General features: G+C 43.0%; 2 protein-coding genes across 4 annotated transcripts in view; one reads left to right on the forward strand and one right to left on the reverse strand.

The window, feature by feature from the left end:
- LOC101048569 (UDP-glucuronosyltransferase 1A6) overlaps window positions 1-17,452 on the reverse strand; it is a 66,037-nt gene that overhangs the window by 2,858 nt on the left and 45,727 nt on the right. For 2 of the 3 annotated variants that reach the window (XM_074398830.1, XM_010347213.3), the window contains 3 exons: window positions 3,499-3,630; window positions 2,740-2,827; window positions 2,238-2,457 (listed from right to left, as the gene is read on the reverse strand). In XM_074398830.1, the coding sequence (XP_074254931.1) occupies window positions 2,238-2,457; window positions 2,740-2,827; window positions 3,499-3,630 (440 nt within the window). Of the gene's footprint in view, window positions 1-2,237; window positions 2,458-2,739; window positions 2,828-3,498; window positions 3,631-9,428; window positions 10,643-17,452 lie in introns of those variants that run through there. The other variant, XM_010347212.2, reaches the window with a different exon arrangement.
- On the forward strand, window positions 16,040-17,077 carry LOC101053994 (dnaJ homolog subfamily B member 3). The gene has a single exon (XM_003945245.4). The coding sequence runs from the start codon at window positions 16,117-16,119 to the stop codon at window positions 16,789-16,791; it is 675 nt and encodes a 224-aa protein (XP_003945294.3). The 5' UTR covers window positions 16,040-16,116; the 3' UTR covers window positions 16,792-17,077.

The following is a 17,452-nucleotide window of genomic DNA, read 5'->3' on the forward strand; positions in this document are numbered from 1 at the left end:
CATAATGTTGGGATTACAGGAGTGAGCTATTGCACCTGGCCAGAACTTTCATTAATTCATTCAGTAGTTTTTGAGCACCTATTACAGCCTGGTTGTCTGCATAAACTGATGTTTGAAGATTTTCCACTTCTTTTTCTTTTGTGCAGGTACTGTCCCAGCTCAGAGTGTTGGAATCATGCAGATTCACAATCAAACAGAGATGGCTCAAAAATGAATAGGTGAAAGTTAGTTAATAACTTGAGCTCATTGATTTATGTTTTTTAAAAACTAATGTATTAGGGAACTTTCACCAAGTCATTCTTGGGTTACAAGAAGTTATCTATACCACTGAACAAAGACTCAAAATTATATTAATAATGAGTCTCAAGAAGGAGCTGCATCAGCTTAGGGAAGAAGTCAGGTTTTAATGATATTGATGTGTGATCAGCTTGTCCTGATATTGAGGTGGACAGAAGAAGCTGCTGGAAGGAAGAAATGGGAGCACACCACCCAGCACTCTAGGCACTTAACTTTTCTTTTTTCTCTTCTTTCTTTCTTTCTTTCTTTTATTTATTTATTTTTTTGAGACAGGATCTCACTCTATTGCCCAGGCTGCTGGAGTGTGGTGGCATAATCATGGCTTACAACAGCCTCCAACTTCTGGGCTCAAGCAATTCTCCCACCTCAGCCTCTTGAATGGCTGGGACTACAGGCATGTGCCATGGTGCGCAGCCAACTTTCATCTTTAATCCAGTGGCACCACACACACATTAGCACCTCAAAGGTGGGAAGTCAGTCATCAGTCCTCCCCTGGTATCCCTTGCTCAAGGTGGTGTGTCCCGCTGTGTTCTATTTCCTCTCATCTGAACATGCTCCAGCTCTTCCCATCTGTCTTCCAGGCTGCTACTTCCTTTGAAAGGAGGTAACCACAGGAGAAAGCAACTGACACTCTCATAAACACACACACACACACACACACACACACTCATTTGAATGCACATGCGTACACTCACACATGAGCGCACCCACATGCACAAACACACATGCATGTATGGTACAAGAAGGAGCTTCATCAGCTCTTTTCTTTATAAATTACCCAGTCTTGGGTATTTCTTTACAGCAATGAAAGAACAGCCTAATACACTGTCTTTAAATATACCTGTAATGTTATTTGGAAACATTATTATAACATAATATTAGTGTTTGGCCATAAATCATGTTAAACATCATCTTCCTATTCTTCCTATTAGGGTCCTGGGGTTTTTATAGGTACAGCCTGGGAGCATGGCATTGTTGGATTCCATCCAACAATAAATCCAACTATCTATTGCTGGATGAAATCCACCACTGGCCACCACTTCTTCCCAGAACGTTCTGATAAGCCTATTACCAGTGAGCCTGACAGTAATATACTAACTTTCATGCAGAAATCACTTGCCTTTTGAACCATTTTCAGGGCCACATTTGAACAAATTTGCCTTTGCTTTTACTCAAAGCCTTTGTCTGTGATATCTTATAGCTCCCTCATTCATAAACTCCATGGACAAAATTTCTCACAGGTTCCAGTGCTGTGAAAAGCTGTACTTCTAAGCATTTGAGTTGTTTTTCTCTCAAGGATACTTCTTATAATGGAGTACTTCTTTCTGTGCAGTAACGTATGGATCAGATATCTATTATGTCAACTTTTTTATATAAATTGGCATTTTAAACCTACCAGGGGAAATACAATTTTAAATAAATTTTATGATAAATTACATAGGAATTAAAGGATCCTTTTATAAAGTGAATAATAACCTCTAAATTATCTTACTTATAAATCCAGGTCAGGCACGATGGCTCATGCCTGTAATCCCAGCACTTTGGGAGGCCGAGGTAGGTGGATCACCTGAAGTCAGGAGTTCAAGACAAGCCTGGCCAACGTGGTGAAACACCATCTCTCCTAAAGAAAAATACAAAAATTAGCCAGATGTGGTGGTGGGCACCTGTAATCCCAGCTACTTGGGAGGCTGAGGCAGGAGAATTCCTTGAACACGGAAGGTGGAGGTTGCAGTGAACCAACATTGCACCCCTGCACTCCAACCTGGGTGACAGAGCAAGACTCCATCTCAAAACAAAAGAAAAAAATCCAGATTTTTATGTATTTGTTTTGATGTTTGAAACAATGCTATTAAATGCTACATAAATGTTTTCATATTTGAAACAACTTATCAAGAATGCCACGGCCGAAGTACAGTGTTCCTCTATATCTTCTGTGTTACCTTCTGTCATTGATGACTGCCTTTAGGGCATTTTCTAAATCTTCAGAAGTCATTTCAAGAACATTCAGGGTCACGCCAGCTCCCTTAGTCTCCATGCGCTTTGCATTGTCCATCTGATCACCAAACAAGGGCATCATCACCATGGGAACGCCATTGCATATGCCTTCGTAAATACCGTGGGAGCCAGAATGGGTGATAAAGGCACGAGTCTTTGGGTGACCTGAGGTGCAAAATAGGGAGGATGTCAGCAGTCAAGTCTCTGCATTTCACAGTCTGACATATCTAAGTTCTGAAAACACTTCAAAGACTCGGTGTTACTCACATGCCCTTGCAGAAATTTCCAGAAGAAAATGTGGGTTGAGATGCCCCACTAGATAAAAAGCAATGTAGGATATGTTGGCCGTAATATTTTCAAGCTCAACAATCCTTTAGAACAGCTGTGCTTAAGCCATTTTCTTAATGTGACCCTCGTTTGACCCACAAATCCAATCTCCCAACATACCAAGCAGATCATTTTGGGGGAGCCACTTAACAAGTATCGTATTGTTCGCAAGATTCGATGGTCGGGTTCCCGTGTACCGCCATAGGACCTTGGAGGACAAAAAGAACAGAATGTGAAGAAAGAACATAATGTGACTAAAAAACAAATCTGCTATACTAACTAGAAATAGGGAGTCCTCTGAAGGAACGTAACCTTCAGCAGAGTGGGAGACTCAGTACTATGAAGGCTTCTGAGGAATGGCAACTTTCAGTGTCTTGTTTTGGAGGTTTAGTTGGTGTCTGCACTACATGAATTTGTGAAAATTTATCGAGCTGTACACTTAGGATTTTTTCACTTTCCTGCACTTCAAGGGAAAGTTTGCTTAATAAAACAAGTGGATGTGGAACTCTCACAGCAGAAATATAAGACATAAATTCAATGTCCTAACCAACAGCTTTTTGGAGAAATACTTCTATTTAATATGAAGAAACAATATCCTATTTATTTTATTTCTAAATAAATTCTCTCTAATACACTTTTGAGTCTCTTAGAAAAAAAATCAGCCTTCCGAGTGCAGCGGATCATAGTTTGAGTATTTGAGAGTCAAATTGAAAACAATGACAACAACCACAACCAGAAACCTTTGGGTTAATCGTTGGGAAGCGGCAGGGAAAAGCTAAGTCTGAAGTTCCAACTAAGAGAATTAATCTAGAAGCTGGAAGTCTGGGGCTAGAGCTCCTGTGAAAACAGATATGAGGCCGTAGTATAGAATCTTCTTACTGTCTGAGGGATTTTGCCCAAAGCAGCAGCAATTTCCATAGCTTTCTTCTCTGGAATTTCCGAGACCATCGATCCCAAAGAGAAAACCACAATTCCATGTTCTCCAGAAGCATTAATGTAGCCTTCAAATTCCTAGAGCCAGAAGAGAAATTTTCAGTTAATTTTTTTCTCATATTCTTTCAGGACTACATACAGTAAGTTACGAATTACGTATCTTCCTCTTAAGAATATGATTAAAGGCACATGTGTTTGAAATAGAGTTAAAAAAATTAAAACGTAAATTTTATAGTATTTTCCTCTCCTTTACTTCCTTCTAAAGGAGGAAGCCTTCTTGCTTACAGAATTATCTATGGGCTTGTTCCTTGAGATGCAAAATCTAGGTAATGTGCTAATTTTCCAGAAGAAAAGCAGAGGTACATGCACACACATGCACACATCTGTACATACACACTGTGATAATTCCGCTGAGAGGACACAGAGCAAGGCATCAGTGATAGGGAAGGGAAGAGCTGGGAAGGGCGTGGTCCCTTTACATGGTATGAACGTGGGGAAGGGACGTGCTGGGTAGAAGAGGGTGTGGTCCCTGGTGAGGGCTCCACCTCCAGGCCTATGCCCACAGACCTAGGCTAGGACAGGCATTTTTGTTTTCCTGCCCAAATGTTGCATTTCCCGAAACCACTCTTGCCTGCTACACCCTCATCCTGTGCCTATAAAAACCCCAAGACCCTAGCAGGCAGACACACAGGCTGGACGTCAAGAGGAACTTAACAACAGGCACTGGCACGTTGGCAGGCCACCGACCAGCAGAATGACGTAGAGTTTGGCTGAGGCAGTGGGAAGAAGACCTAGGCCAGTAAGCAGCCCAACGCCAGGGGAAAGCCTTCCTACTCCATGCCCTTCTCGCTTCCCCCATCTGCTGAGAGCTACCTCCACTCAATAAATCCTTGCACTCATTTTCCAAACCCAGGTGTGATCTGATTCTTCTGGTACACCAAGGCAAGAACCCCAGGATACAGAAAGCCCTCTGTCCTTGGGACAAGGTAGAGGGTGTAATTGAGCTGACTAACACAAGCCACCTATAGATGGCAAAACTAAAAGAGCACACTGGCACACGCCCACTAGGGCTTCAGGAGCAGTAAGCATCCACCTCTAGACACCGCCGTGGAGTTAGAGCCCTACAACCTGCCTGTCTGTATGCTCCCCGAGAGGTTTGAGCCGCGGAGAACTGAGAAAGTGAGCCACGTCCCATGTCACATGACCTGTGAGGGGGACAAGGACACTTTTCCTGTTTCATCAGCATGGCAATTCTTTTCCCACTGTAGATTTCCGGTGGTCCACTGAATCTCCCAAGAATCTCTCAAATTGTTTTATGGGTTTATTTTATTATTATTATTATATATTTTTTACTTTAAGTTCTGGAATACATGTGTAGAATGTGCAGGTTTGTTCCGGAGGCATACATGTGCTGTGGTGGTTTGCTGCACCTATCGACCCATCCTCTGAGTTCCCTCCCCTCGCCCCCGGAACCCCCGACGGGCCCTGCTGTGCGTTCTCCCTGCTATGTCCATGTGTTCTCACTGTTCAACTCTCACTTGAGAGTGAGAACATGCGGTGTTTGGTTTTCTGTTCCTGTGCTAGTTTGCTGAGGATGATGGCTTCCAGCTTCATCCACGTCCTTGCAAAGAACACAATCTTATTCCTTCTTATGGCTGCATGGCATTCCATGGTGTATATGTACCATATTTTCTTTATCCAATCTGTCATTGATAGGCATTTGGGTTGCTTCCATGACTTTGCTATTGTAAATAGTGCTGCAATAAACATGCAGGTGCATGTGTCTTTATATTAGAATGGTTTGTATTTCTTTGGGTATATACCCAGTAATATGATTGTTGGGTCTAATGGTTTTATGTTTCTAAAAAATACTGAGGGCACTAATAAGATTGTGTGATGTGGCAGGGCTTGCCTAGAACCGAGGGGTTCCCTGGGACATGTGACTTACAGTGCTAGAACCTGAACAGTTCTGGGGAAGCCAGGATGCTGGTCACCCTAGATGTGAGACACCCTAGATGCTGAGACCTCTGACGGGGCTCAGCAAACACAGTTTGCACAGCAGGACTCCTGCCAAGCCTGACTCGGAACATGACCAGGAAGCCCCAGACACTGACCATCCTTTCTGCAAGGTAAGCCCCATCTCCCTGCCACCCTCAGGCAGGGAGGTAGCTCTCAGCCCCAGGCCTTCATGAGTCTTCTGACTCATAAGGGCTGTGTCGTGGCCTTTTCCCTGGGGCGAGTCATCTTCTCCACCACCCTGCTGCATTTTTGGTGTGTAGCAAGAACATCCTGAAGATGGTTTTAGTGAAGTCCTTCATCCCTAGGGTCTGCACCACATCTCTCTCCTCTCTCGCTTTTTCTTAGAGAGAGAAAACTCATTCCCACGTGCTCTTCAAGCTCTTTCTTCTGAGTGATGGTAAATGGCTTGCCTAAATTTCCCAGGGCCTTTGCTCCTTCACAAAACCCACTCTTTACTCTGAAACTCGTCTGGAAAGGGGTGAGTCTAAGTACTCCTCCTTGTACACCCTCCCATGCCCACTCAGCAATCAGCAGGATGTGATTCACACAAAATTGAACCCACAGGTCCATAAAGGTCCGAAGTTAAATAGCTGGATATCACGAAAGTTTAAATGGCACAAAAGTTCATCTAGAGATTCACGCAGGGCAAACTGCAAAGAAGTTGTTATCATGGCCAACTCCTCCCTGAACCAGCTCTTATGAGGCTCAATAAAGGTGAAGTCCATCCCCTACTTGGCAAAGCATCCCTTAAACTTCGCCCTAACTTCACAGCTACTGGAATAACCAAAGAGTGAAGCAACACATGAGCTGAAAATAACACTCCAATCCCCCACCACCGATTCCCTTCCAAAAAAAGATGAGGTCCCCTTGAATGAGAGAATTTCCCTGCTCTGATGAGACTTCCCCACCCAAAATGACACCTATCACTCCAAAATTTTACTAAGAATTTTGTATTTTTAGTTTAGGCTTTTAATAAGATTTTCCCTTCCCAAATGCATTTTTCCCCCCAGAATTCTTCTTTAGCACTCAGACACCATGTTGGACACTTGTGACTTCACCATGATGCATATTCTCAGTAACCCACATGTATCTCAACCTTCCCTGCTCCCAAGCTTTCCTCCCCTGGCCATCTCGAAGTCTCTGTCCTCACTAAACTTACATTTGGTTATTTTTCTCAGACTTAACATTGTGATTGTCATCTGTGAATCACTGCTATCTCACCCTGGCAGGGGAGCGACATCCTGGAATTCCTGAGTTTCATTCCTTTCCTCCCAAAGTTGTTCCACTATCTCTTTCCCTTCAGACACACCAAAGACATGCCAATGCCAGGCTGTGCTTTCTCTGTGGACTTCTTTGTGCAATAAAGGTTTTATCTTTCTTCTTAAAGTTCAGGAGTTTTATCAAGAGTATGGAGCATACAACAATCACAACAGGAAGGGAAGTCTAAAGTAGCATTTTTAGTTAACAAAGGAAAAAATAAAAATAGTAACTTGATCAACCAGTAAAAATCCAGAAAAGGGAGAATGGCCAAGTCAACTAAACATAGTAAACCGAGAGAGTTACAATCAAATCTATCAATTGTTAGATTCAAACAGGCAAAATGCACTATTAAAGCAACAGTCTAACCAGATCAAAAATATCAGTTCTATGTTGTTTAAAAAGGAAGAAAGCTTGAAGACAAACCAGTACTAAAGATGTGCCAGGGAAGTGTAAACAAAAATAATACAGGAGTGATATTAATATCTAAAAAGTGGAATTTCAGATTAAAACATTCAATAAGACAAAGAAGGTTACTAAAATATACAATTTACAAAGATATTTTCACACCTAAGCCTGCTTGCACCAAACAAGGCGACAACCAATATGCAGTCCACACAATTCACCACTTAGACATTTGTGGTTAGATCAATAAATGCCAGAAAGGCAGCTGACAAAGTTCGATGTCTCTCCTATAAACATCTGCACATAAAGAAGGAAATTATTTAAACCAATAAAGACTATTGCCAGAAAACAATGGCTAACATAATTCAAAATAATGAAATGATAATCAATTTCTATTAAAATAGCAGCAAAATGGAAATTTTTCCTATTGCCAAAATTATTCAACTGTTTTTAGAGATTCTAATAAATTCAATAATCCCGATATTTGGCATGGAATTTAGAACAGAAGAAACCAAAATTTCTTTATCAGCAAATGACTGCCTATTATTTTTACTATGAAAATCAATATTTTGATGAGATACCTGAATAGTGAGTAATCAGCTAGAGATAGAAATGGAAAAATAACATTCACAGTAGTGACCCTGAAAAACCTGTAAAATACCTAAGAAAAAATGATTGAGAAAGAAACAGAACAAACGTTTTTTAAACTACGAAATATTTTATCTTTTTAAAGGAAGTGTTTAAAGTCACAACGACAAAAAATCCTGGAATACAAATTGTAATGTTCCTCTGTGGGGAACTAGATTAGATCCCTAGTGGAATATACTGTGTGTGGTACACAAATACCATGAAATACTGTTTCACAGTTTAAAAAGTAATCATATTTAAAACTGGAATAATATCCATGACATATGGGTAAATGAGCAGTGGGGATGCACTCTTACTCCATTTTGTAGAAAAAGCAGCCAAAAAATTCTATATGTGTGTGTATATATTGATATGTAACAGCTGGAGTACAAAGAACTATAAGGAACTATTGAGGAGCACTCTCTACTCAGTAACTCGACCTCAGTTGGCACTTTTCTTTGCATTCATTCATTTATCACGTGTTTGATGACCACCTATTCTGTGCCTTAGGTGCTGATATTCATGCGGCGCCAAACACATGCAGACCCATTGGCAGGTGTTGAGAAGGCAGCAACCAGTGGATGTGATTAATGCAAAGTCACACATGCCCTACATGGCTCAAGATGTGAAGCAGATAACCAACAATTATCTAAGTGAAGTGACGGCCATATTTGATGTGCTATGAAGGAAACGGCACAGGAAATTTTAAAAAGCAACATGCAAGCCATGTTGCAGGTAGAGTGAAAATAAGGTCCGGTGCTCTCCGAGGGTGGTATCAGTCCCCTTAATGGGAGCCAGACTCAGCTGGGCTGCCAGTAGATCCTCAGCCAATCTTCAAAGGATAAATGAATGAATGGTCACTGAAATGTCCCCCTTCAGAGAGTCCTTCCCTAGCACTCCACCTGAAGGAGTCTCTCCTGTTCTTCTCTATCCTCTCTGCTGAGATTTAGATGAGGATGTGAATGCTACTTTTTGCATACTTCAAACTCTGTAGGTGAAAAACGAACGTAATAACATGAGAATGAAACCCATGACCTTTCTGTATCATGTCAGAACCTGACTGGTGATTCACTCATTGGAAGAGAAGGGACTGCAGGATCCAGCTTCTTATTGGAATATTTAGAAACTGGAGTTTTAACCAGAATCACGAAGGCAACTTTCATCACCAGGATCTATCATCAAAGAATGATTTCATCAGTCCTGAACTTTGTCTGCCTGGCTGAATCCAGGGCAAGGGTACAGCCTTCATTTAAGTTTTCTGCAAGGTGCCCCAAACCCAGCATTCTGTGCTTATGGTATTTAACAGCTTGTTGTTTCTAATTGATTACTATCTGCTGGAGCACACAGAGTAAAACGTCCAAGCCATGCTTTCCCAAAATCTCGGATACAAAGAAATCATCCAGAAGAGGATGCCAAAGACAGACTCAGGCCTAGGAGTCAGAAATTAACAAAAGAGGGAATTTTAAACTATCTCAGCATGCTCACTCTGCATATAGCTGGGGCTAATCAATCCAAAGTAATACTTCTGAAAGAATATATGCATGTAAAGTTCCCACTCCAATACACACCTGCGATAGTGGATTTTTGAGAAGGCAGTTGATCCCAGCAAGGAAAATCATATTGGGCATGATAGGCCTGGGGAAATCCTTCACAAAATCACTTCTAAACAGCCAGATAGATGCAGAGCTCAATAGGTCCTGGACAGTCACATCTCTCTGAAGGAATTCTGAGGCAAGGGTTGCATACGGGGAATAAACAATGTTGCACAGAAAGGTCTGTGAAAAGCCAATGAGCATGTTCTTCACCCGCTGCAGGAAGGTCATGCGATCTGAGTTAACGGACAGAGTCCTGGGCACGTAGGAGAATGGGTTGGGGCACTGGGTAGCCTCAAATTCCAGGCCGCATGGCAGTGCATGCAAGAAGAATACAGTAGGCAGAGACAGGTGCTGGGCCACGATGGGGCCACAAGGAAGGAAAGGGTCTGTCAGCATGACATCAAAGCTGCTTTCCGCCAGGAAAGCAATGAGCGCCTTGTTGTGCAGCAAGTGAGAACAGCCAGACAAAAGCATAGCAGAGTCCTTTTTTACTTTCTTGTATGTTTTGATCACACGCTGCAGAAAAGAATCGTTCTCAAAAACATTATGCCCAAGACTAACAAAAGACTCTTTCACATCCTCCTTTTGGAATGGCACAGGGTACGTCTTCAAGGTGTAAAAAGCTCCCTCTCTGATGTACATCGAGGCATCAGGTGCTAGGACCACTATTTCATGTCCCCTCTGCTGCAGCTGCTGGATGGTCCCAAGCATGCTCAGCCAGTGGCTGCCATCCACTGGGACCAACAGTATCTTCCCAGCATGGGACACTATCGGGCCCAGCACACACAGCAGCAGGCCCAGGACAAGCTGGCATCCGCCCCGGGACTCGGCAGCCATGGTGACTTTGCTCCTGCCAGAGGTTCGCCCTCTCCTACTTATATAGATGGCAAGAATCAGTCGATAGACCGAGTTAATGTTTGATTGTGTCACATGACTATAAAGCCATCAGTCCACAAAGGCAGTAGGGAGTTCACTTTCAGAGAAAAGAAGGGGGAGCTTTACTAGGTTTCTTAATAGGCAACAACAGTTGAACTGGCTGAGGTTTCATACGCAAATCACATTCTTGAGTGAACACAGCAAAGTAGCTCCAGCACCTCTGGATCCATTAAATTAGTATCTCCATGGACCAAGAAGTGTTACCACAGGGGTTACCATTAGGCTTCTGTTTCAGAAATTAAACAGAAAGCTTTTTAGAAAGCCTCTTAGAAAGAAATGAACACAACATCACAACCCTCGCTTTCGCCATGGAAACCTGCTGAGAGCACCCGCTCCACAGCTCCCGGGGCACTGCCTGCTCACTTGCATCATGTGTTGCATTCCTTTTATTTATTGAGTCACAGAACAGTGTGAGGTCTTGAGGCTGCAGGAGAGCCCACCACACGAGCCTCCTGACTCCTCAGAACTCACACGCCATCAGGAGAGCCAGAGTCACCATTTAAACAGATGAGCAGGTACTTACAAAGCGTGAACCGCGCTTGGAAGGAAATGAACAGGAGGGTGGCGGGGTGGGACGTGTTGGGGTAGAGGAAGAGCAGAAAGGGAAATTCACAGGGTGTGCACGTTCACAGAGCTCTTCCCCAAGGACAGGTCTGTATTCAAATAGTGTGAATCTGAAAGAGCGAGTCCTGTAATACGGATCTTTAGTGGCTAACTGGACCTGGATTTACAATCCCGCCAACCGGCTCTTTACTCTGAGTGTCCTGAAAACCTGTACATTTTCATAGTTGAGGTTTTCAGCCCTCACCTGAACCAACCAATCAGAGCTCACCCACCTCAGCCACTCAGGGCTCAGCTTCATCAACCAATCAAAGCTCAGCTGTAATAATCAATCAGAATGCAGCCCCATTGACCAATCAGAACTAAGCAAGTTTCTAGCCTTCATTTGCATAAACGGACCTGATTGGGAACCTGGGAAGGAACTTTTTGCTATAAAACCTGCCTTCCTTGTGTTCTGTGGCATTCGCCTTCATTGGGTACTATATGCTGTAGCTTCCTGGTTTGCAAACTGTTCACTAGAACAAGATCTCTCTCTTCCAAATTCCTTTTTAGAGAACTTTTGTTTGCAACATGAAACCAAATAGATAAGCAAATTCAATAAGTTAAATCGTACTCATTACATTGACCGAAGGTCCAGGGGAAATAAGGCATTTTGGGAAATTCTGATGACTGAGTTGAAGGCAAAGGAAAAAGATGAGCAAAAGCAGTAATTCAAATTTGTATGTATTGAGCATGGACTCTGGGCCAAGTATTGCGCAGCCAGGACTGTAAACGTTTCAATGTTTTCTTCTGGGATATACCACTATCGTATACAATCCCAAGATAATTGCGCAGATCCCAACATTTTAACCATACACATCACTGGCCAGGCATACCTGGGGATGTGCTTGGAGGATCATAAACAGCTAACTAAAGCTTTGGTGCCCTGTGGGGCATATTAACAGGAACTTAGGGTGCCCTCTCTTCTGCTACTTAGTTGAAGCTCTTCCCTACACCCAATCACTCTTTTTTTTTTTTTTTTTTTTTTTTTTTTTTTTTTTTTTGGACCAAGATTCTGGGCAAGCAGAAAAGACAGCAATGCTTTCAGTCTTTGTTGTATCCTTATCTGCAATTCTGAAATTCACAGTTCAATTTAAATCTTAAGGATGATAATTCTCCCAAAGTCTCAATGCCATGCGAGTTCATTTGTAGATTACAGAGAGCAAAGGAGCTATAAACACACAAGTCACCACTGTAATGATTTTATGACTTTCGAGGCATCAAGCAGAGCTTCCAAGCTTTTTGGGGCTGCTGCTGCTATACACTTGGATGGTTTGGGGCCACAGCTCTGTCCCTGACCAGAAAATATTTATAATCTGAATAGTAGCCAGTTCACATTCATGCTCATGAATTACAACAGAGAACCACTATTAAGCAAGCCAATAAATCTCTGCTCTGGAACCAAAGAAGAATCTATTGCTAATTCCCTCATCCAACAAATATTTATGGAATGTGTGAGCCCTACTATATGCCAGACACTATGCTAGGAACTAGGGTCAGAAAGCCAAGTTAGAAATGGTTCCGACTGTAAGGAGGGGTCAGGTGAACAGAGACAAACTCACGACTAGGCAATTACAAGGCATGGTGCTCTGGGGCCTGAGAAATCACAAGCAGGGCAGCAACGTGATGGTCTTGCTTTGGGGGCTGCTAAAGAGTGAGATGTCCATGGAAAGTATTTCTGGAATCCTTTCAAAGGTATTTTCTTTTTAAGCTGAAGACAGAAGTTAATAGGCCACCACTTGACACACTCCCATCTCCCTTCATCAAATCAGAATGAAGGGGCTTGTTACTAAGGGAGCAACATAAACACGTCCATTGCCCTGTCGATCATCTACAGGACCCTCCAGGGAAACAAAGCCATCTTTTCTTGAATCTCCACAGCATTTGGTTCTGTTCTGCCTTGTATCTTTCAGCAGTTTGCATATCTGTTCTTGCTATTAGACTATAGCTATATCCTATACATATATTCCTTACAGGCAAGATTTTGGCTTTGAAATCATCACTCAGGTGACAGTTCATAGTTTTGCAGACAGTAAGCACTCTGGACATGTTTCTGTATAGAGGTGACTTCCCTTCTCTTTTTGTTCTAGAACCTGTAACCAAGGAAGCAAGTAAGTGCTGAATCTGGATGTTTTTACCACTGTCTCTCAGACCCAGCTGCCATGGTTCTATTTCATGGCCCCAGCCCCCCAGTTCCCCAACCCTCAGCTGTCCCTTCTGACTCACTGCATCAGCTGCCCCCTGCACAGACTCACCCCACCACCACTTCTGGCACGTTGGTCAGCAGCTTCCTGGGCCCAAAAGAAAATTCAGACTCCTCAGCCTTGCTCTCAAATCTCGGATAGACCCCAGCCCACCTGTCATTCCTCCTCTCTTACCCTTCTGCTTGCCTCCTCCATCTTTTAGCCTCCAGCCATTTTGGATCACTTACTATCCCCAAACCTGCTTTGATGTTCCCAAATTGCTTTGTTCACACTGAACTCTACCCCAACCAGCTTTCTATGGCCGTTCATTGCGTGCTTACCAAGTGCCAAGTCCCGGGTTTCAGGTTCTGTCACTAGAGGTTATATAAACTCAGCAGTTTGTTCTGGTGAGATAACACATACCCATTAGATCTATCATCCTTTATGAACTCTTAGAAAGTTCATGGTTAATCATTTCCCCTTAGAACTGAATGACCTTTACTAAGGTGCTGCCTCACAATTTTTCAAACCGAAGAATCCAGCGTCAAAAAGAGTAAGGAAGAAGTGAAGAGAACTCAAATCTCAAAAAAATGTCCCCCCAAAATTCATGGTGATGATATAGCAGTTCTAGTGGAAATAATCACCTCATCCCAAGTTTATCCCCAGTGCTATAAACATGGCCGGCAAGTCTTAATGGTTTCGATACAGTAAATAGTGCTGTATTCCCTTTTGTCTGAGAGGATCTCCCTGGTGTTTGTTTTAGCAGTCAAGAAAAGTGAGTAACACGCACAGTCGACCCTCCATATCCTTGGGCCTCACATCTGCAGATTCAGCCAACAGCAGATTGAAAATACATGGGGGGAAAACAATAACCAAAAAATATATACAAATAAAAAACCAATACTATAAAACAACTATTTACACAGCATTTACATTTATTAGGTAAAAGTGACAAGAGGTAACTTGAGGTTTATAGGAGGATGTGTGTAGGTTATGTACAAATACTGTGCCATTTTGTAAAAGGAGCTTGAGTATCTAGATTTTGGTATGGAGAAGAGGGTTATCCTAAACTAATCCCTTCAGAATACCAGTGACTAGTGTTCTAAACTAGCAGTTATCAAAGTATAAGCCAGGAAATTCTAGGGATCCACAAGAATTTTTCAGAAGAATTTGCAAAGTCAAAATGATTTCCATAATAATGCTATTTGATTTTTTCACTGTCATTCTCTCACAAGTATATGGTGGGGTTTTCCAGAAGCTACATGGGTGATGTGTAATATTGCAAATAGATTGAATGCAGAAGCTGACATTAGAACCCAGCTCTCTATTAAGCCACGTACTAAAGAGAGATGCAAAAAATGTAAAACGATGCCACTCTTGTCACTAATTTGTCTCAAAAAAAGTAAATAAAAATATGATTCGTTAGTGTGTCATTGGTTTCTTCTTATTAAATTGCCCAATTAATATGTCTTTTAAATTTTTTTAAATCTCTAATGCAGTATGTATGATAGATATAATCCACATAAACAAAATCAAATGGTCCTGGGACTGGAACAATAGAGAACTGTGGTCCTAGACAACAGGATGTCCTCAGCCCCGGTCAGACTAAACTCACTTCCACCACCCTCTTCCTTCCTGAGACAAAAAAGCCTGATATAAAGCTGACTTTAAGAAAAACTAAAACAGATTCACAAGAAAAAAACAAACCCATTCAAAAATGGGAGACGGATAAGAACAGACACTTTACAAAAGAAGACATACATGAGGCCAACAAACATATGAAAAAAATGCTCATCGTCACTGGTAATTAGAGAAATGCAAATCAAAACTACATTGAGATACCATCTCATGCCAGTTAGAATGGCAATCATTAAAATATCTGGAGACAACAGATGCTGGAGAGGATGTAGAGAAATAGGAACACTTTTACACTGTTGGTGGGAGTGTAAATTAGTTCAACCATTGTGGAAGACAGGGTGGTGATTCCTCAAGGACCTAGAAATAGAAATTCCATTTGACCCAGCAATCCGATTACTAGATATATTTCCAAGGGATTACAAATCGTTCTATTATAAAGAGACATGCACACATATGTTCATTGCGGCACTGTTTACAATAGCAAAGACCTGGAACCAACGCAAATGCCCATCGATGATAGACTGGACAGCGAAAATGTGGCACATATACACCATGGAATACTATGCAGCCAAAAAATTGATGAGCTCGTGTCCTTTGTAGGGACATGGATGAACCTGGAAACCATCATTCTCAGCAAACTGACACAAGAACAGAAAATAAAACACCGCATGTTCTCACTCATGGGTGGGTGTTGAACAATGAGAACACATGGACACAGGGAGGGGAGCATCACACACTGGGGTCTGTTGTGGGGGTAATAGGGGAGGGACAGTAGCGGGTGAGGAGTTGGGGAGAGAGAGCATGGGGAGAAATATCAGATATAGGTGATGGGGAGGAAGGTAGCAAATCATACCGCCATGTGTGTACCTACGCAACAATCTTGCATGTTCCTCACATGTACCCCCAAACCTAAAATGCAATTAAAAAAATACAAAAATTAAAAAAAAAAAAAAAAAGAAAAACAGTTCTTCAGGCAGCCAAAGTCAAGCACCTCTCCTTCCCCCAACCTCTTTCCCACCCTTCTTGGAGACCTGGACTGGGCAGGGGCCTGGAGTGGGTGTGGCTGGGAGAGTGGGCGGGGTCTGGTCGTGGCGCATCACACAGCCGCACAGAGAGCAGGGCCAGTCCCAGGAGCACTGCATACGGGGATGCGAGGCGCTCCTCGGCGTCGACCAATGAGATGCGGTGACGTCATAAGGCGCGTCCCGCCCTGCGGCCCACGTCGCCGAGCACTCAGGCCTGCGCCCAGGGGCCGGGAGCCGCTCACTGCCCCAGTGGCCCGCGGGCCCTTCCGGCCGTCCAGCATGGTGGACTACTATGAGGTGCTGGGCGTGCCCCGACAGGCCTCGACCGAGGCCATCAAGAAGGCCTACCGCAAGCTGGCGCTCAAGTGGCACCCTGACAAAAACCCCGAGAACAAGGAGGAAGCGGAGAGGAGATTCAAGCAGGTGGCCGAGGCCTATGAGGTGTTGTCGAACGCCAAGAAACGCGACGTCTACGACCACTACGGCGAGGCGGGGGCGGGGAGCGGCTGCGCCGGCGGCGGGCCCTTCGAGGACCCCTTTGGGTATGTCTTCAGCTTCCGCGACCCGGCCGAGGTCTTCAGGGAGTTTTTTGGCGGCCAGGACCTATTCTCGTTTGACTTCTTTGGAAACCCGCTGGAGAATATTTTTTGGGGTCGGAGGAACTCCAGGGGAAGCAGAAGCAGAGGGTCGGCATCCCTTTTCTCCACCTTCAGTGAATTTCCAGCTTTTGGGGGTGGTTTTAATTCTTTTGATACAGGATTTACTTCCTTTGGTTCCCTGGGAAGCGGGGGCCTTTCTTCCTTCTCCATGTCCTACGGGAGTGATGGGACAGGCACCTTCAAGTCCACGTCGACTTCCACTGAAATAGTTGATGGCAAAAAAATCACCACCAAGAGAATCATTGAGAATGGCCAAGAAAGGGTGGAAGTGGAGGAAGATGGAAGGTTGAATTAAAGTCCTTGATAATAAATGGCAAAGAGCAGTTGCTCCGCATTGACATCAAATAATTCCAGTCCACATTTGAGTTAAAGCACATCTGGAGGAATAGCGGACTTTTTTCTTTTTTTTTTTTTTTTTGCAAGTGAACTTTACTTTCAGAACAACTGTATCCAAGAATTTATAAACACTTGATACCAACGCCTATTCTTACTGTTGGGACTACAGGGATAGGATCTCTGTTTGTCTTTCAATCGTTGTAAATGTCTGCATGCACTTTGCTATTTATTAAACTTAAGCCTGAAACAGACAGTGATTGATTTCCTAGTGCCAGGACCGAATTTTCAGCTCAGCACTTGGAGCCTTACTCTTTTGCGTTTGTGAAGTGTGAGCCAGGTGTTTTGCTCTAAACCATTTGATTTCAATTTTTTAGTGTGTAGTGGTGAAATCTATGAATATATTAATAATACTTCTGGCTTAATTTACTGGTGGATTTTTAATTGCAGATAAATACTCGTGATGCAGGAAGAGTTGACCACTATTTAGATAAAAGGTTAAACCGAGGATTTATAAAAGCAGGTAAACCTGGCAAAGTGGATGCATTAGTTTCCCATCACTGCTGTAACAAATTACCATAAACTTGGTGGCTTAAATCTACACACGTTTATTCTGTCAATAT

Source organism: Saimiri boliviensis, chromosome 5 (genome assembly GCF_048565385.1).
Source record: "Saimiri boliviensis isolate mSaiBol1 chromosome 5, mSaiBol1.pri, whole genome shotgun sequence".
In the NCBI taxonomy this organism is placed as follows: domain Eukaryota; kingdom Metazoa; phylum Chordata; class Mammalia; order Primates; family Cebidae; genus Saimiri; species Saimiri boliviensis.